General features: G+C 35.1%; 1 protein-coding gene across 3 annotated transcripts; it reads right to left on the bottom strand.

Annotated features, from left to right (window-relative positions):
• Positions 1 to 1,572: 1,572 nt before the first annotated feature.
• On the bottom strand, positions 1,573 to 20,272 carry LOC128673463 (ubiquitin carboxyl-terminal hydrolase 7). Of its 3 annotated transcripts, none has more exons than XM_053751315.2 (23): positions 19,870 to 20,272; positions 19,665 to 19,794; positions 16,109 to 16,209; positions 15,427 to 15,755; positions 14,440 to 14,603; positions 13,801 to 13,918; positions 13,328 to 13,469; positions 12,667 to 12,841; positions 12,173 to 12,365; positions 11,596 to 11,749; positions 11,298 to 11,434; positions 10,800 to 10,896; positions 10,279 to 10,515; positions 9,594 to 9,867; positions 9,278 to 9,369; positions 7,680 to 7,837; positions 6,683 to 6,790; positions 6,206 to 6,368; positions 5,864 to 5,985; positions 5,569 to 5,704; positions 5,061 to 5,219; positions 4,730 to 4,823; positions 1,573 to 4,464 (listed from the first exon to the last, which is right to left on the bottom strand). In XM_053751315.2, exons 2-23 carry the CDS (start codon positions 19,741 to 19,743, stop codon positions 4,349 to 4,351), a joined length of 3,348 nt encoding a protein of 1,115 aa, XP_053607290.1. In that variant the 5' UTR covers positions 19,744 to 19,794; positions 19,870 to 20,272; the 3' UTR covers positions 1,573 to 4,348. The 3 variants fall into 3 exon arrangements, with proteins under 3 accessions (XP_053607290.1, XP_053607291.1, XP_064292293.1); XM_053751316.2 differs by having other exon boundaries at positions 1,573 to 4,449; XM_064436223.1 differs by having other exon boundaries at positions 7,680 to 7,825.
• Between the last annotated feature and the right edge of the window lie 809 nt (positions 20,273 to 21,081).

Below are 21,081 nucleotides of genomic sequence, written 5' to 3'. Positions count from 1 at the left end.
TGTTTCCACACAAAGTACCTACCATAAACTCAAATTAATAACGAAGGTAATACCTACTACAGGATGCATAGATGAAAGGGCCCTCCATGTTGTACGAAGTACTTACTTAATCCATGGGGCTTCCATCCATCCATCTTACTGGACGTCTTGTATAATGTGTGCTAATACAGAGATACCTACATAAACTTAGGTGAGTACCTAATTTCACAAACTTAGTGATTATATTAGTATTTCTCAGTCGGCAACGCATCGGTGACCCGTATCCATGTATCCATGGGTTGCGGTGCAGTCAACATGCATGCTATAAAAATTGTACCATAGAAAACAAGGTAGGTAAACAATGTAAGTAGTTTCAGTTTGGCAAATAAGTTATATAGTTAGGTATTTGGTTTGCATTATTGATCACAACTAAATCTTTTGACGAGACACTAACATTTTTAAGTAGGTAGGTACATGTAAAAAATATAGGTAATCAACACATTGTACGTCTCATCGAAGTACTTACTAAATCCATGGCATTCGGTATCGGGAAAAAACTGTTCAATCGCTAGCAAGGGTGACCATGATAATGATTTAGACACTATGACACGTGATCTACATGAGTTCAAGTAGGTAGGTACCTACCTACCTATAATGAAAATATTAATTTGCTGGGCTGGCAACGTGCGTGCGTCTACACGTGTAGTAATCACGTAGTACTACTATATACCTAATATGTAAAATTTATCAATTTGATACGAGTAAATAATACCTAGTTAACCGCTAGTTAGAGGTCTTACTTCAAAGTATATAGCTCCGTCGAAACAACGGATCCAACTCTGCCACAGGTACAATTGCAGCGTCCATAGGCTACAGTGACCACTTCCTATCTAGTGGGTCGTATGGCTATTTGCCCAGTAGTACATTACATAAGTACTAACGGACCGTCCCGGGTTCACTCGGGTAAAAATATAAATCACACTATTTATTGGTGAAAACCGCATTAAAATTCTTGCAAGAGTTTATCGCGAACAGACAGACGGACACGGCTGAGGACTTTGTTTTATAATATATTATACTAGCTGCACCACCCACGGTTTATAATTCGTGGTGATTATTAGGAAAAATACAGCAGCGCTATCTACTTTTTAAAGCGCCATTGACTATCAGACTTTTTGACCAAATCCTTATGGAATCGCGTACTTTTAGAATAAAAATTGGCCTGTTAATCCAAGGCATCAGCTTTATCCAAATCAAATTAAAAAAATCCATTTTTCAAAAAATTCTGAATTCTCCATTAATTTAGTGGACGTAGGGAAATTTCATAAAATTTGGCCCAGCCTTACGAGTGGGAAGAAGTAAAAAACATACAAACTAGTCTTATTACTAGCTTTTGCCCGCGGCTTCGCCCGCGTGAATTTCCCATGAAGTAGGTCGAATAAATCACTATCGAATTTTTTGAAAAATAAAGCAGTGTCAAATTTGGATGCTCTTTTTTCAATAAGAAGTATTAAATAGTAACCCCTTTTTATGAGGAGAAAATGTTATAGGTGTGTTTATGTTATGTACTTTTGTCCAAAACAAACCAGAATAAACAAATATAGGATTATATTCAGTGAAACATTCAAATCCAACATATCAAACACCGGAACATTCCAGTGTTTGCTTACAGCGAGCCGTCATAGGATCAATGCTTTATTTAGATCTTCAAAAATAAGACTATAATCCCATTTGCCTTTAATTATTGGCATGTATTCTAAGCCACTATATTTCTAAGGTTGTGTCATAATACCTCAAACCATGTTATTTAAACATACTCAACCAACACACATTGTTAAAATAAAAAATATATTTTGAATGGAAAAAGAGTACTGAAAACAAAGCTAGAGGTGCAAAACCAAAGATTCTGCTGCAATATAAATAACGATGTGTTAAAATGGAAATGAAAGGTTTAAATTATTACCACAGTGTACTAAAGAGTCTTGAAATGTCTAAGGCATCTTCACGAAAACTTATTGTATTTTTTTCTTAATTTATTACATCATATATATACATAATTTCGACATAATCATTTATTAATAACGTAACATTCTTCTGGCAGGTCAAGTAAAAAATTAAATAGTAACATATACATGTATTGAAGTAGTGGGCTTTTAGCCAGAATTAACAATATCGTGCCTATTTTTGTATATATCTATGTGCAGTTAAATCTAGTGTACACTAGAGGCCAGAAACACCGACACGTATCGCCGCCCTATATATCCGCGCCTCGAACATACACCCTTTTGGTAATTCGACAAAAATTAAAACAGATTCCACATTTTACGTTTCGCCTTTAATACAATATGTGATCACATAAGAGCTACTTACGCGAGCCAGCATCGAGAAAACGAAGTACACATAACTTTTTACACTAGGTTTCAAAACCTTAGCTCTTATGTCCACCCCAGGAAGTAAATTTACTAATGTCGAGAAAGCGCAACACTACACATGATTTTAGAATATAAATGTGCATTAGCTATGTACATGCCTCTCTAATATTTACTATCACAATGCTATCAATGGAAATTTCAAACAATTTATCTTGTAATATAAATTGTTTGAAATTTATACATTATGTAGTATATAAAAATAAAATTAGTTGTTCATGCTAATTCACAGACTACTGCATTTGCCTCGCGAGGTGAGTCTCTGTAATATACATCAAGTCGCGAAATTTAATGCGACAAGCAATATTATCTGCGACCTTTACATTAACTAAATCTCAAAATATATACTTATTTTATTTAAATTTTGAGATTGATAAAATTAAAAAATATTAGATGTAACCAATTCATTTCACAATAATATTAAACTGCATATGCATTGCTAAATATACAAAACGAAATAAAACAAGACATTTTTTTCATTACAGGTTTTTCGGGCTTGAGTATTTCAAATCAGCAGTAATCGCTTTTAATTACATAAACTAAAACGGAATAAATTCTCAGTAAATCAGTACAAAAAAAAAATAAAAAGACAAGCGATGTCAGAGAGTTTTAAGTTAATTTATATCCACAATTGACTAAACATTCAATTAATACAATCGCTTATTAGGAGTGAAGCGGCAGCCGCCATGACTGCCCCATTTTATATTTTTTTACAGTAAATTCATTGATCATCCGAGTCCACGAGGTTCAACGGAGTACTGGCGACCATACCGGCTGATAAGCGTTCACACACAGGCACATTCGACTATATAAAATACTCTTAAAACACTGTTATTACAATATATAATTCTCATAGTACAAATTCGTATCTAAATAAAGTGAATTCGCTTAATTTTGCCGAATCACCAAAACAACTGGGGGAACAGTTAGGTTGAGACAGAGACCTAAACGTACCATACCGGTTTTGATCTTAAACGAATGAATCGGAATATATTTAAAGTATATGAAACAATTCAAACGGATCACAGCTAAATTAAAAAAAAGGTCAGAACATGTATCATGGGCACGAAATGTATAAATAGATGTCTCATAATTCAATCTAACTGAGGAATTCCCCACTAATATAATAAAGAATAAGGATCATATTTCCTAGACATTAGGAGGCCACAACACGATTTCATCACTGGACATGCTAAAAGGCGAATGAGTTATAGATATTATAACAAAATGCTATGTAATATGATGGATGAACAGTACGATAATAGTTTTAATTTGCTAGTGATTTTTTCCGCTGATATAAATGTTATGGGCACACAAGCTATTATTACAAATTCATATTTTGCTAGCTTGACTACGGTGTGGCCATATACCACATTCTCATGAGGTATCTTCTTTTTTATTTTAGTCTTAATTTGACAAAGATAAAGATCCCCGAAAGAACGGTTACATTTATAAATAGATCTTTCTTACGTTGAGTTCGTCAGTGTTGCGGTGTGGTACATTATGTGTGTATGTAAGGCTATTTATTATTCCGTATCCATGCGATAGTAAGACAGCACATACGGAACATCACACTCAAAGGTGTACGCAAATAAATTACATTGTTTATCCAGCTAAAATATAAACTATGCAGCATAAACCTATATAAACTATAATAAGGTCAATCGTGGATCCCAAAATATTAGCTTCAAATTTCGTCACTGATTTTTTATATTAATTAAATTATTAAATAACATTAGACCTTTTGAAAGGATCGGATATTTCAAAGTTGGTTACGACGGCACAAATCCGTGTTGAAACTAGACGTAGACTTGCGAGCTTCGACGTCGATCGAATTCAGTGTCGAGAAACAAATATAAAGTGATCCGCAATCTGGTTCATAGTTGCGTTACTATCGCGTGGAGACGGCGGCACAGCGGCGCGAGAGTGCGGGCAGAGTCTCAGTTGTATATCTTGATGGCCTTCTCGAGGTAGTTGACGCGGGAGCGCTTGGGCGTCTTGTTGATGTGCTCCAGCCCGAGCCACGGCCGCCCCGTCGCGTCTGGGAGCGACAGATCTTTATTACATTTTAGCACGCATTCTTTTTGGGATTCGACGACGTGTAAACAGGCCTTTTAAACTTGTGTGTGCCTTTTCGGATATAAATTAATGCTCATCTATCTAAAGACCTTTATATTTACTATAAGATTTTTTTTTATATTTTCATGTTTTGTCATCCTTGTTTTAAAATTGATGTGGATACAAGAGATACTAAACCTGTGATATGTACAAAGCTTGTAAATAAAATAAAAATGTTGTCTACGAAAAATAGTATAACTTACTTGCGTTACTACTTGGCCTGAAGTCGTAAATGTTTATTGTCGCTCCTTCACTTATGTAATTAGGTCTGCCATTTGATACTATAGCAAAATTGTACTGAAACAAAAAATAATGATACAATATTAAGATTTGTATAGCTGTGTGACTTCGTAATGGCACTTTGTAAAATAAACCAAGACATTAAGTCATAAACCTATCGATGTATAAACATGAATATTCAATAGCAACTAACACGTTCATAACTTGTGTATATATGTTCCTCCCAGTTATTGTAATATATCCCTTATAAATTGACACCTAGAATATGCGGAAAATAGAAGTTGTAGACCCTACCTTTTCCCACTCCTTGTCAGGTATGTCCAGCTTCTTCTGCAGACGGTCCTTGAGCGCCTGGAAGGGCTCGTTGTGTTTGACGCGCGAGTAGAACGGGATGCCGAACGTCGAGTACACCTGCTTGTGGAAGTGTGCGCACGGCACCAGTGCCTCGTCCTCCTGAATATTACAATTTTATTTTCTATTAAATACTCGCGTAAACCTTGATTAGGAATCACACTATCTACTGGCGAAAACCGTACAAAAATCTGTTTTTGAATTATCGCTTCATACAGACAGACAGACAAACGCGGCAAAGGGATTTTTTAATTATATATAAGAATGCAAGTTTGGTTATTGATGCGATTCATTTCTGATTCTATAACGCGGTCGTTTGACTACTACAAAACTTCAAAGGTGCATCAAATCAAAATATTGTCAGTTTATTTATTGACTATATTGTAACGATATCATTGTCACGTGATTGGTATATTTAATAAGTAATTATGTAGTTTAACAACATGCAAACCTGTAAATGTAGCTCGTCCCTGGGTATCTCCTCTATTCTGAAGAGTCTGGGCGGGGTGATGGTGACCTGGTCCAGCGTCAGCTCGGGGTCCGGCCCTGGTAATATTTTGTGACACGCCACTTCTACGATTCTTAACCTGCAAATGAACCCAACATTGAGACTTCAAAATTTAAGATAAACACACACAGTGACGAGACCGAAAACAATATCTCTCCATTCTTTCCACGATCCATAACCAATAAGTGAAAAAAAATATTGAATTTGACTTCAAATTTAAATGATTTCAGAAATATACCTGCCAGATCCATCGGGTGACATATCAACTACTTTAGCTGCCTCTTCTAATATATCGGCCACTTTGCCGCCTTTGTTTGGGTATAAAATTAATTCTTTATCTTCTTTGTAGTTTGGACCAACCTGGAAATTAAATCAGTGTTATCAATATTTAGTCAATTAATATAAGTGGAGTGATTCAAACTGAATATAGCACTTTCAACACTGTCTGATGATAGAGCACGAGCTGTAAAAAGCTGCCTGTCTGATAATCAATAAATAAATAATTGGGACGTTTTTGTGTCAAGTGACCGAAATAGAAGAGAAAAGTAATCTTGATTAAAATACATCTAAATAAACTCACCCATAAACATTTAAACTGTTTCTTGTTGTCCAATTCGTTAACTTTAATAGATAATATCTGGTAGAACAATTTCTTAGGGCACTTTGGTTTACAGTACACTAGCAAATCCTTAAGTATTCCGTCGTATGAGTATCTTAGGGGCATTCCTGGTGTGTCTTTGTAACTGGAAACAAAATATTACGGAACTATTACGCAATTGACAAATGGTAATAAATTGTGCAACATGTAATTAGCTATGTATTCTTCTGTTAGCGACTGATATTACTAACACAAACTGTTGTCCTTTGATTCCGGGTCACTATATGCCAAATTTCATAAAAATTGGCCCAGATGTTTAGTGGTGAAAGCGTTTGTTAACATTTATCTTATATTGAGGTGACTTTTGGTATGGAGATATTATTTTTCGTTTTGACGTGAAAGAAGGTGAAACAAACACTAACATTTATAATATGGATTTATACGTAATTCAAAACTTACTTCTGACACTTGAAGAACTGTATTAAATAAGGGTCTACATTGAGCCGCTGCCCCACCGCACGCGCCATCTGGTCGTAGCGCATTTGCATCGACAACTCCATCGTGAACCTGGAAATTATAATAAAGTTTATCAATTGTGATGTGACTTTGACATTTATTGTAAAACATATACGTGATTTGTGATCTCCAAGTGTCTGAAAGTAACATAGGTATCTATTATGTTAGATTATGGAGATCGAGTATGTCATGCACATTCAAATGGTCAAACCGGTAGCGGCATCGTGGATCGGGTCGGGAGGTTCCCTCTATTGTGGTTGAGCTTCGCGATGGCTGACTCACGCGTCAACTCGTGAACGGGTGCTGCCGGGGGAACTGGTCAGCTCGATCTTTTATTAAAAGTTTTTTTTTTTTTGTTTGGTTAATTATACATATATATATAAGTATATATATATTTTCCTTTCATCAGCACTTGATCACAATCATAATATGTTTCAGTATACCTTTTGACCATGTACTTTATTATGTACTTAATGTTATATTACTGATAAAAAATTATACATAAATTTATATATAAAAAATGGTAAGCCCTTCTGGCATAATAGGGACCAACACTGTTTGAATGAGTTTCTTTCGGCATTTCTTCTCAGCAGTGGTCGTTCCGAAATGCTAGTAGTTTGTAGCTTTGGTAAACATCATTTAATTTAGATTATGACGTGAAAAAGTGCCTGTGAAGGCCTAATTTCTGAATAAATGATTTGATTTTGATTTTGATGAAATTAAATGTGGGCGCTGCTTCCTGCTGACTGGCAACACTCGGTGTTTAACAACCAATCTTGACCATTATATTTGGTACTAGTTGTTCGTCCGCTTGAATGCTTTCGGGAAATCTTTTTTTCTTCGCATTAAAATGTAATTGGGATAGTTTAAATAAAATTTACATAATAAAGACTTGTAAGAAAATATAGTGTATTATATTTTGTATGAATGTGTGACTCACCCCGGATCGTTAGGCACGCTCTTGTCCACGAACTGGACCTCGACCTTGTAGAAGATGTACTTGAAGTAGTCCTGGCAGGTGGGCAGCTCCAGCTCCTCGTGGCGGTGGTCGGCGCGCTCGAACACAATGATGTCGCCGTCCATCAGCTCGTCCAATACCTGGCCGCGTGCACACGACTCAACCCAAGGGGCGACAGCCTCTAGCGCCCCTACTCTCTTACCGATTGGACTCGTGGTTACGCGCGACACAACATTTCGAATGACAAAACTAAACACAACGAGATTGTGTATCTAAATGACATCGATCATTTCTAATATGCAAAGTCGCAATATAGGCTTGCATATCCGGGCACTCGATAAAGGACATATTAGCGATAAATCCAGAAATATACGAATTTCTAATGCGCGTTTCTCTTTCATTTATGTGCGAAATGAAAGATAAAAAGAATTTATTATTTTCTCTAAGTTGGAGAGTACAAATTATTCATAAAGAAATTTTAAAAATATCTAATTCTAATAAATAAGTTTTTATGTTAAAAAGATTTGTAAACACTGATATTTTCAGTTATTATTGCAAAATAAGTATATAGTAAAGTATTTAATTATGAACTTGAAATTAAACTCACAAGAAAACAGCACGGAAATAGAAAAAAATACTTTAAAAAATATTTTAGCGTGTAACCACTGTAAATTTCTGAAGACATACAACATGATGTGAAGAGAATAAGTGTTTCACAGTCATTGTATGCTTTCAGAATTTCAGAAACATTGAGTAGAGGCGCCAGCAACACGTATATAATAAGTTCATTTCATACGTAGAATTAATTTCATGACATTTGGACAATGAGCAAAAAACTGGATATGAACAATAACTATGCAGATATTCCATATTCGACATGAGACAGAATTTAGTGCTTATTTTAAATCCTATTCAGACATTCACATGTGTAGACTGAAGATAATATTGAATATACTTTGGCCTTGGGTGAATATACAAGTTGGCAAGTCATTATCTAAATTACAATATGTTCAATTGTCAATACAAAATAAATCATATACTTACAAAATATTTGATGGGCATTGATCGGGGGTACGAAACAATTTTGATTATTTATTATAAAACATAACAGCAGCCGCATATTGTATGCGACATTTAGATCAGTAGACATACAATTAGATGCTACCTAATGTAGCATTTTATGTCTCCGTTAATCCTTACATATTATAAAACAAAGTACTCTGCCGCGTCTGTTCGGGATAAACACAAAAATTACTGCACAGATTTTCTTGCATTTTTCACCAATATATAGTGGGATTCCTGAGGCACCTTCCTCATAATTTATCATTAATTTACCCTAGCGCAGCTGGGACGGGCCGCTAGTTTTTTTTACATAAAAAGGATGTTTGATGTATAAAATACACTGAGACAGGGTGCACACAGCATGTACATAAAAATTATTGTCACTTTTCTTCAACAAATTGTTACAAAAGTGTCATAAAGACAAGTTCTAACATAATGTATCATGCTCTGTTCCTAGCACCAATCCAATATTGCTATCGGCTATAAAAGTTTCTATAAAAAACCCTGATAAATAATACCTTTTCAAGAGGATCATTGTAATTATTGATCTTCTCCACGAAGTCTGGCTTGATTTCTTCGTATAGCACCAGAGGGGTTTCTGGCGGAAAACCTGGAAACATATAAAAATATAGTCTTCTTCTTCGCCTGATATTTTGAAGACTGTTCGTCTTCGTTCTTAGGGACTAGGATGTTGTGTCCTTGATTGTCTATGTGTTAAATCGGTTTAACACCTATAGATTTACTTTTTCTAAATAATTTGCGATTTTGATCTACTGATGTTGCTTTCCAATCCCTTTCATAAACACACAATACTATCGCCATCTCTAAACATACCTGCGCGTTTATTTAATATAGGAATCAGATCGGCGGGCTTGCTCGCAATGGGCCTGTAGTGGTGTCCACAATAGTGAATCCTCTTCTGTTTCGGATCGTAAAACTTGAAGAACAAAACCACATCATTCTCCTTGTCGAAGGTGGGCAAGGTTGTGAGTCCAGAGTCCGGGGGCAACATCTCCAAGAATATGTTCCAAGGGTTCATGTTCTCCGAGACATCTGCTACAGTTTTGTGTTGATCATTGACTATGTCCAGGCAGGTCGGTCTGCATGTCTGATGAAAAATATTAAGGTTTGAGTCGAAAAATGTGTTTATCTAATTGTCACTATCTAGTCAAACAGAAAATAAGGTTTCTATGTATCCTACTTAATATTATAAACGCGAAAGTTTGTGAGAATGTGTGTATGTATGTATGTTTGTTATGTACCTTTCACACAAAACCTACTGGACGGATTGTTATGAAATTTAGTACACGGTAGAATAGAATATAACCTAGAATAACACAAAGGGAACCTTTTATCGCGAAATTACCACGGAAGCGAAGCCACGGAGCTAAGCTAGTATGTTATAAAATATAGTACGCTACAATATTTACTCAACTATATCGTTGAGTAAGTATCACGTAACACAAGTGTTAGTTACTTTGGGGCTAACAGAATCTGTGTGATATGAATGTCCACTCACGTGGTTGGAGCGGGCGCTGAAGGGCCAGGGCCGCAGATGTTTGAGCGGGTAGCGGAAGTTCTCCGCCAGCGTCTCCATGAGCTCGGCCACGGTGGCCTGCTTGCGCACGCGGAACACGCGGTAGTGCGCGCGCTCCGGGTCGTAGAGGTCGTTGCCCTGGTGACCGTCGAACGCCTCTTCCAGCACCACGTTCACGTTCATGTACAGGTGGGCCTCGTTGCGCTCTTTGCGGCGGATCTGGTGAGGAATTGGAACAGTGAATTAATAGGAACGGATAACACGGACTAAGTTTAATAGTCTTTTGGAAGATATTCATTTATATTTTTCAAATAGCGGTTGATCGCAGCTCGGCAAAACTTGACTATATGTCAGTCTCCATCCTCCAACTATCTCCACATAAAACAGATTATACCTAATTCCTCAATTTTTACGTGAAAGAAGGGCAAACAAAACTTTAGCCACACTAAAACACCAAACAGAAGTTTTATAAAATTTGTACATTATACAAATATCGTACTTACAGTTTCGATCCGCTTTTCCTCTGCCAATCTTTCACTCAATTCTGTGGGTATGTCCGCTTGGGTGACCTCTTGTAGTACAGTTTTCAATTGTGAATCTCTGAAGGGCCAAATAATATTAACATTATTCATAAATATTTCATCTGCTCATACAAAAATTGACGTAGTAATAGATAGTAAAAATTACCCATATCAGGAATTCTCTAGAAATTTCGACATAAATAATACCTTATGCTGTTCGAGGTTATATTCAAAATTTCATAAAAACCAGTCCAGTAGATTATGCGACATTGAATAACAAACACACAAACTCACATTCAGACTTTCACAATTATAATATTAGAATTGCTCGCAAGTACGGAGGTTGTCATTAAACAGTCAAAAACTTGCTCCAATCACCACTGCATATAGATCCAAATAAGGTATCTTTTATACACTCCTCTATATTTTATTTAGTGCAATAAAATTTATTAGGTACTTGAACAATTATTGAATACACACCTGATATAGACCAACATGTAAGCGTTAGTACAGTGCCGCACGGTAAGCGCCATATCCTCGTCGTGTCCGCCGTAGTTGTACTCGATAGCTTCCTGTTTGGTGCAGCGAGATACCACGTCGTCGTCGAACTTGCACCACTGGAGGAAAATATAATTCACTATCAATTGTTCTTTCTTAACATCTTACCTATTTCGCATATTTACAAGTACAGCTTGAAAATAACAATGTTATCTTATAGGGGAAAAAAAATATATCTATCTGTTGTATTGTATTCATTCATAGCAAATCAAAAGCTCACCTTTCCGTCCCCCTTGGGGTTGATGAAGACCACATAATGCCCTCCGTGGTTATCCCCCGAGTGCACCAGAACTGCGTGGAGCGTGTAGTCTGCCGGCGTCTCCGGCTTCTCCTGCAGGTACTCGTCCAGGTTGATATGTTCGTAGAACTCAAATCTGGTAAATAAATTTGAAAAATTGATCTAAAATGTGAGCGCCATTATGAGTGAACTAATATTTAATAATGCGCAAGTAATTAATTTGGTTTTTATTTCTTCATGCATAAACCACACACTTAATTTTCTTGTAATTTAAAAAGACATATGGATGAAATGGTCCTAGAATGTAAAGACCGATCATTTGAGGTGGACATTGAAAGAAGTGAAAATTTCCGAGAAATTTCTGATGATGAAAATTTACGAATGCACCAGAAATTCTCAACGGCAGTAATAACCAGGAACTAATTTTTAGGTGGCACATTAAAAGTCAGGAATCATAAAGGGCATACTTCTGATGTCGATTTTTCGAAATCAATATCTACTTGATTATTACAAGTGCGTAGTATGCACTACTATCATATAGAATACAACAAAAACTTGCCTATCATTGAATTTGACCGAGCTATCCGTAATAGGGTCATATTGGAATCGCATCAGATGCAGATGCAGCACGGGAGGGAAAGAGGCGAATATAACGCCTTTCTCTGCCTCTTGCAGACCGTGTTCACCGGCGTCATATTTGTTCTCACCATCTAGTGTCTCTGTGCTGATGTAGTCTTTGAACGACTCGTCGACTGAAACATACGCAAATACATTATATATATACTAGACACGCATTTCATAATACGCGACAAAAGACAATAACAATGGTCGTAACAGAGTAAATTGCTTTCCAATTAAAATACTGTTCGTAGGCGCAAGACGTTGGTATTTATAAAAATGGTCATTGGCCTCAAAGGCTCAGTAGTATCATAACTACAGATAATAAGAGTTAGTTGTGTGTAATCAACTGATCAATTAACAATATTGTGAAAATGTATTTTAATATATAATATATTGTATTCATTTACATAAGTACAAATCTCATGTACTCACTATTCTTCTTCCCTTTGATATTGAGCTGTATATCATAGAATGTCTCGACTCTGGTACTGGAGACATTGACGTTCTTACATTTGATGTATGACGTCATCTTGCCTTCGAACAACCGCGGCACGGTGCCCTCCACACAAGTACCCTTCATCTTACTCTCCAATTTATCTAGAAGTACCTATTGGAAGGAAATTTGTTATTACATTCATGTATTTACTAGCCGAGACCCACGGCTTTGCTCCTGTGGAATTTCGGAATAATAAAGAGAATATATGCTATACCAAGTTGTATTCTGCCAGTGTACCAATCGTCATTGAAATTGGTTCAGTAGAATTTGTTGCAGAGCCAAACTTAACACTTATATAATACTAATTGGATTTAATTACAATAGATAGGCTTTTTTTAATTCTCTGTATCCAACATAATAAAAATATCACTATAAAAGATAAGAAAATTATTACATTACATTTTTTAGACTCCAAAACACGATACAGGTTTATTATATTTTTTTATCCAGAAAATCCCAATCATTAGGGCCACCGTGTACAACATTGTTATTTATTTCCTGTCTCAAAAGGATTATCAAGAACTTTAATCAAGACTATTTCTTTTTTTTGTAAATAGTGCTTGTACAGTACAAACTGCAAATAAATAAAGTAAATACCCTCAAAAACTCCTGTACATCATGCTGCATGAAAGAGTCCAATGTCTCCCAACCAAAACTCTTAGTGAGTTTCTTAGTGCCAACAGGTTTGTCAGAAAACTGCAGCTCATAGAACACTCTTTGAAGAGCCAACGCAACTGACCTGTAAATGGCAAACATTACTTTGTGTTTAAATAACCAAACACGATAATTTACGTGATTTTTGTTCCTACTAAAATATTTAGTGGTTATTAACTTCTAAATCGTGATAAAATAGCACATCAATTCTAGTAGTTAAACTGTTAAGGTATACAACTACAATGAACACTGGCATGAACGTATTCTAGATACAATTTAATTTTCATGGCAGAACTATAATATAATAGATATGTTATCACCATTGATCTTCGAAAAGTTAACTAATACCAGCAACTTCTGTACGTATTTATCGTGGTTAAAAAACTACGTACTACAAGAATATTAGTATCACTTACCTAGTACTGTCGTCAGATTCTGTGGGCATCTTATATACAGCCTTCCGAAGCTGATTTGTGAAATACAGCGTTTGTAGAAGGGAGTTCATATAACAGGTAGCGCCCTGGTTCTTCAGGCCTGATCAAATAAATATTTATCACTATAAGAGCAACTATAAAGTGATTGTGGATTGTGGCTAATTTTTGCCGCAGGCAACATCTAAATCATCTATAGTACATTTTTGACATGTGTATGGCACCAATTTTAACCTACGGTGCACCTGGTCTTTTACCGAAGCTTAAAAGTCCAGACTCAGAATGTGCTTCTGCGACCCTCAGCCTATTATCTCCAATTTTTGAGATAATAGGCAGAATTTGCCTTGGACTGAGATGGTTGTAAGAATACGTTTTTAACTCGTCAAGAGATTGAAAATAATCATTTTAATGTTGGGGCAGTGGTGGACGCTGTAAACGCCAGCCGGGACCAACGGCTTAACATGCCAGAAAAGTCCGATATAACTTTAAATTTTTTCAAATTTCACCAATATCTTGATATTTTTTGCGAATTCCGCCAAATTCACAGGTTAATTGCGCATGGTATCCCTTGGCGCATGGTGCTATTGAGGACATTTACTAGACAAACATATAAAAACAACTTACCAACATAGCCAGTGTGCTTTTTAGAGTCCCAAGAAACGCCGTGTGGGGCTTCAGCGGTTACGTGCACCTCAAGAGTAATGGAATCGTCCTTGATGTAGCCCTTTTCGGGATCCAGAGCATCATTCCAGGACATGAAGTGGGAGAAACCCCAATCGTTCTCCTTGCTGTAGAGAACACCACACAATCATCATAATTTTATCTAACTTTGCTATCTGGAATCATTGCCTAATTTTAAAAATTCATAAATTGTTGAAAAACTTCTTTATTAGACCTTGAGACAAAAAGGCAGCAGCGAAAAATCAACAGGAAAATTTTCCAAGAAGCTGTTCCAAATAATTTGAGTGAAATAAGGAGCTTAACAAACAAGTACACGCGGAGGCGGCTAGACGCATTGATAAATAATAACTTCTTATTGGAAATATTTTTACATTGCTTGAAATTGAAAACCTCTCAACACCCACTTTGCTCTTTACAAATGAACATTACAATAACATTGTAAATTCTATAAATGAGGGAAAACTCGTGTAGACGCTTCATTCATTATCATAGCACAAGTAGGTGTACGTATTAAAAATATTTTAATAAGAATATGGCATTTTTATAATTATATAATTGTTTTTCATAACAAGCACTATTTGTATGAGGAAACGAAAATTCGATTTCAATAATTAGCATAGCATGACAGCTGTGTAAATTCAATTATTTCTTTTTAATTTGTTTTATAATTTAAAACGCAAAAAACGCTATCGGTCATTATGCAATCTTGAAAACAAGTAAACGTATCCATCACAGTGGGTATGTAACTAATCCATAGTGCAAACATGGCGAAGGAATTCCAGCATTCATAGGTATTAAATACCTAAGAATACTGAAATTCTTCTCGTCTCAGTCAAACTATTTTGCCTGAGTTAACTTGTTGACCATGTTAACAAGCAACTAAAAAACTGTAAGTTTACATTATTAATCACAAGTAACATAATAACTTACCTATAAAACAAGTGTTGAATCTTTCTATAAAACGGTTCAGTGTCAGGCTTGTGCGAGATGAGTCTAAGTTCCGCCATAGCGTAACACGACCAACTTGAAGATTCGCTCTCTCCATTGCACTGCAGGAAGAATCCGAGAGACTTCTGCTGCTGGCGGTCAGGCGATGGCGCCTGACGCGGCATTACCATGATTTTCCAAGGGAGATTGCGGACATAACATGGTGGCGACAGAACAGAGTCCTTCAGGTTTCTGAAGTTGGTCACCGTGTATCGGAACGTGGCCTCTGATCTCGCCTCGTCGTCTTCCATTTCCGTGTCCAGGCAGGCAAGCTGCAATATTAAAATTGCATTTGATATTTTTCCTTTCAATTTCCAAATGTGGCCTAAGTATATACGAGTCTTATTTGCAATTCTGTCTAGATATCACGCATTTGCACTATATATTCAAACTAAGTTTTTTTTAAAAACTAAGTATTGTTTAATTTAATAAATAGCTAGTTAACTTTTTTCATAGGCTTTATCGGAGCGCTCATACCGACCATCACTTCAGCACGTTGTTTTTTGTGGCTCGAGAGACAAGCTGTGTTTGTAATTGGCGCCTCGAGATATAGAATATATGGGCAGTAGTATAGAAAACTGAAAAGACAAGACAACTGAAAAATACTTATAGCAAAATAACATACCGGCATGTCAGAAGACGGCGTCTCCTTGACGATTTCGCCGTTGGGCCCCTTCATAAGATCTTCTTCAAAGAAGTTGTCCGTAGCTGTGTCAACAGTCTCCACTGAAAAAAATAACATATTTTTCGATCACAGAGCACGGATATTTCGATTAAATACGGGCTAATAGAACCGATTGAACTTAAATTTCATATATCATGGAAGCGGTGTCATCTAAGTGCTTTCCCGGTGACTTCCTTAGCTACATTTTATATAGATTTTTAAGCTCTTCTCCACTTCGCACAGAGTTTCAAAATCTGGCTGTCAATAATAAGGCAAAGCAGCATAAGATTGGGCAAATTGTCAGTTAAAATGTATTGTGAAACACAGCTCCAAATATGTTATAATTACATTAAAATTGCGCATGCATTATTTGCGTTATTAAATGATATAATAAAATTATGTATAACTTATTTAATGAATAGACTTGATCACTATCTTGATTTGGAAATAAAAAAATCTTAAAAGATGAACGTCTACTAAATATATCAGTCAGTTCGAGGTAAATGATGATATCGACCTTTTCTCTATAGGTATAAATTTACACCTATACTTTAAAAAAGAAATATTATGGTCAAGGACGACCCTAAATTTTGTTATACTTTACAGCAAATTGGGACCAATGAAATGGACGTCACTTGAAAGATTGAACACTTGAAGAATCGTAACAAGTTTGTATCAACTTATATCCTTCAATTACTATCAATTATAAACACACGATACTTTCAACTGAATCAACAACTTAGCCATTGTTTTATCACTTTGACAATGCTGTCAAGTCAAACCATCAAAAATAAGAAACAAAAGAACCAAGAAAAAGGAATTTGCCAAAAAGAAATAGTTTTTTGTATTTGTTAGGTTAGGGTTCAAACATTTGTAATCGAGTATAATTTGTATATCGATACAAGTTATAGTCCTTTCGAAGTAGTATATTAATGAAATCATAATGCGGTAGGTAAGCTATTATAATGTGTCGTCCAGTGGTTATATTGTCTTCCTATAACGGCCCGTCCCGGCTTCGCTTGGGTAAAAACTTAATAAATTACACACCTAAAAGTTCCTCGGGAATATATCTATTGGTGAAAACCAAATCAAAATCCGCGCAGTTTTTGAGTTTATCGCGAAAAGAAGACAGACGCGGCAGATTTTCGTTTTATATTACGTAATAGAGAATAGTAAAAGTTTATAATTAAATATATACTGGGCCCACCCTCTTTTATTTTTACCCAAAGGTTGGCTGAAAGAGATTGTTCAGCAATAAGCCCTATCAATAAGCCCACCCACAACATAAGACATTGTTGTATTTTTTGAATTTTTTGTGGCCATATTGTTATTGTAAGCTTTCTTTTCTTAGCTTCTGACTGTACTGCCCTTCATAATACAATATATATTGGAGTACATATGTTTGTTGCTAAAAAGAGGTATACAAGTTTGTAATATGTATTAACCAATACACCTAATACTAATTTTATAAAATGTACAATTATTGTATATTGTACCAATTATCTTACATGTTGTGTAGTGTATTCATGAAAATATGTTTAGTGGTATTTGTATATTTTTATACTACTAAACAGGCAAACAAGCATGCAGCCAGCCAGATGGGAAGTTGCCACTGCAGCCTATGGATGAATATCATGTATATTACTTACTATAATGGTAGTTGTAAATAATAAATAAATCTATTCTCACAAACTTTTGCATATTTTATTAAGGCATGATAGTTATTTAGATATGTATCCATCCATATATTTACAAAGAATACTGTAAACTAAAAGTCTAACAAATACTATGAGGAAGATTATATGAAAATGAAAATAATGTTTGTAATAGACATTTCACCATATATGGATTCTTATGCAACATCAACGTTGAATTATAAAAAAAAATTGTCTGCAGGCTTACTACTATGAATTAAACTTCCAATGAAGATGTAAGATATGTACATTATACATTAAAATTATATGTAAGTGTTGCTAAATATGAAAATATTCCAATTAGGTCTTCAAGATTCAAAATAATATTTTTCGATCTATTATTTACATTAATATTAATCTACACAATTGATGATTCAATCATAAGATAATTGATCTTAGCAGTCATAAATATCAGTATTTTGAGGGCTAAGAAGTTTATGTCATTTGTAATTTCAGCAGTGCCTTACATGTTGTAATGCACTGCTGAAATGTTCAAATATTCAAGGGGCACAAGAAACTTTGTAACCTAATATAGATTCAACTAAGGACACAAAACAGTGGATATATTTATCTAACAATGCAATCTGACTATGGATACAAAAGGATAATTCTTTGCATTTTTCCTTATCTAGTCACTGCTTCAAATATACCTACAATATGCCTGCATACTGTAGGAGTATTGATCCAAAATATCCATTAGATTATTTTTGTTATTCCAACCAAATCCAAATTTAAAAATCTAAACCCAAACTACTTCTTAGTGGATAATTAAATAAATGGAAAACAATAATTTTCTGCTTATTGGAAATCTTGGAAGAAGTCAACATACATTCTTGATGCTTATTGTTATCTTTGTCATGAATAATCTGGTAATCAATAGAAATTCTGTAACCTTATCAAAAATTCCTGCTGGAGTAATGAATTTTTTATGTCATTATAATTTGAATATAACATAACAGAATTTTGATTTATTGATAATATGATTTATTGATTTGACTAGCAGGCAGATACATGTTACACCTACATTGAATGTGCAAACTTTAGAATTTAGTAAAGAAATGTAGGTACTAAAGTACATTACCCCTGCTTGTGCCAGCTTGACATGTATGCTTTTACATGCAGTATACCTGTTGTAATTACTGCTATTTATAAGTATATAAATATGTATTTAGTTATATTTTGATTTTGGATGCAATATAATTTTAACCTTATATTGAATGTAATTAGTAACATGGTCAAAGTGCAATCAAATAATTAATAGTAAGGCTCTAAAGTAAGTGCATGCATCCCCATCAAATTGAAATATTAATAATTTTAATTTTACATATTATACTCTAGTTTTTGTTTCATTGGTCAAGAATACAGTGAAGAATAATGAATCAATATGAAGATTTACAATAACTATTTCAAACAATGGGATCTAAATTTAGAATAAGAGCATTGGGAGGCGACTTGCACTTTTAGAACAAAGGGAAATCAGTTTCGTGTAATAATTGTAATTTGTTTACTTTTGAATTCAAAGTGTGTTTACCTGCCCCACATTAGGGGAGCCATCATAGATGAATTTTAAGTACTGTTATGAACTGGCACAGAAAAAAATACCTATTCTGATGTTTTGAGGTTAGCATAGATGAAGAAATCATCAAATTTCTCACAAATTCATGCATTCAATATATCTTTGCACTTGTCATCAACAATAGTTACTCTTTATTTTGAACACAAAAGCAATATAGACATGCAGCTACTGTTGAAAGTAAATAGAAATAGCTAGCTATACAAGTAGGCAATCTCAAGTAAAAAATTTCGTTATGAATATGACTGACCATCTTGAGTCTCCATTTCTTCCACCTGGTTCACATTGGAGTCGTGATGCTGCCTGTCCGGGGCAGGCGTGTGGTTCATGTTAGCCGGGCGCGCCACCGGGGACTCTCGCCCGCAACTCCTTGATATTTCCTAAACAAATGCGTGTTTTAGAACGAAACTTATGATCACACGGTTGCACAACTGTCCGATTAGCACTTCACCCACCTTTAACGCCAGGGGATTGCTCCCTTTAGACTTGCGAAAAATTCGTTGAACGAATTTCAACGAATTTTTCTCATCGACTCGGCTTCCCTGCGCACTCGGATTCCTATTTTTCTTGGTGGATAAGGTGTTAATTTTCAAAGAATGTTTACTAGCGGCGCGGCCGATGTCTGCAAATTTCAACACAAGGGAACTGATGGTAGACAGATACGCTAATAGCACATTCCTTAATCTTTATACCATTGCCTGAAATACTTGAACACTTTATTGCACGACGGAATTGTACAAAAATTCACTAACGTGTCCGAGTAAAGAGTTATTTTCCCGAAAATAAACAAAATGGTGGATGATAATTTAATTTCTGGCTTCGGATGTGTGGCTGAGGCCCGGTTTGATAGACGAATGCACCATTTTTTTAGAGACAGTTCCAATCAAACACAAATTTTGATAAAGCAATATTATTGTAAGTTCTTTTACATTTATTTCATACCTAAGTTAGAAATATCAAAGGTATTCAATTAATTGTTATAAAAATGTACAAAAGTGGAACACGACCAAATTACTTATTTCACACACATTCACTATAGTGATGTGAATGTGATACGGCTTCACGTGGTAGAAGTATCGATTACAAAAAATGCTTCGTCATAAAATTTTGAAATACACAAAGTAAGCTTTTGGATGCCAGGTTAAATAAAATTATATAAGTTGTTGCCCGCTGCTCTATCTATAGCAAATAGCCTTTTTCACTCTCCAATTATCCCCCAACCAAAAATTACACTCGGTAGCAATAAGTACTTACCTATTCTAATTATAATTGCTTCATTTTGTCAAGGAAGAAATCACTAGGTATCACGTTTCAAATATTAGTATGGATATAATTAATCAATTGTATTTCAATTTGTAAATACCAAAGAGTTTTTGTACTTAACAAAATTCCTATATATGTATACAATGTGATGATGAGATACGACTTAGTAGAATAAAATACAGCAAAAAAGAGTAGAGATATTTTTTGTATCTACACACTCCATAAAGATTCTTGGGAATTTCTCATAGTAAATTTCTAAGAAATATCCCTGCGAAATTTTCGAGAAGACTCTCGGGAATTACTTGGAAACATGGAAAACAATGTTTCAGCCATCATATGATGGTCCGGCAAAAGTGGTCTTACAGATAACTAGAATATCAGTTCGATTATAATTTTTATTTTTA

Source organism: Plodia interpunctella, chromosome 11 (genome assembly GCF_027563975.2).
Source record: "Plodia interpunctella isolate USDA-ARS_2022_Savannah chromosome 11, ilPloInte3.2, whole genome shotgun sequence".
Classification (NCBI taxonomy): domain Eukaryota; kingdom Metazoa; phylum Arthropoda; class Insecta; order Lepidoptera; family Pyralidae; genus Plodia; species Plodia interpunctella.
The sequence above is the reverse complement of the archived record's forward strand: the minus strand, read 5'-3'. Positions and strand labels throughout refer to the sequence as shown.

What these genes read in the sequence shown, in the direction of transcription:
- LOC128673463 (XM_053751315.2), bottom strand. Translation starts at nt 19,743, where the DNA reads ATGAACCACACGCCTGCCCCGGACAGGCAGCATCACGACTCCAATGTG. An exon ending in GAATCTGACGACAGTACTAG is followed by an intron (nt 13,470 to 13,800) that starts GTAAGTGATACT and finishes TGCCATTTACAG; the next exon opens with GTCAGTTGCGTTGGCTCTTC. An exon ending in CTGACAAGGAGTGGGAAAAG is followed by an intron (nt 4,824 to 5,060) that starts GTAGGGTCTACA and finishes TTTTTGTTTCAG; the next exon opens with TACAATTTTGCTATAGTATC.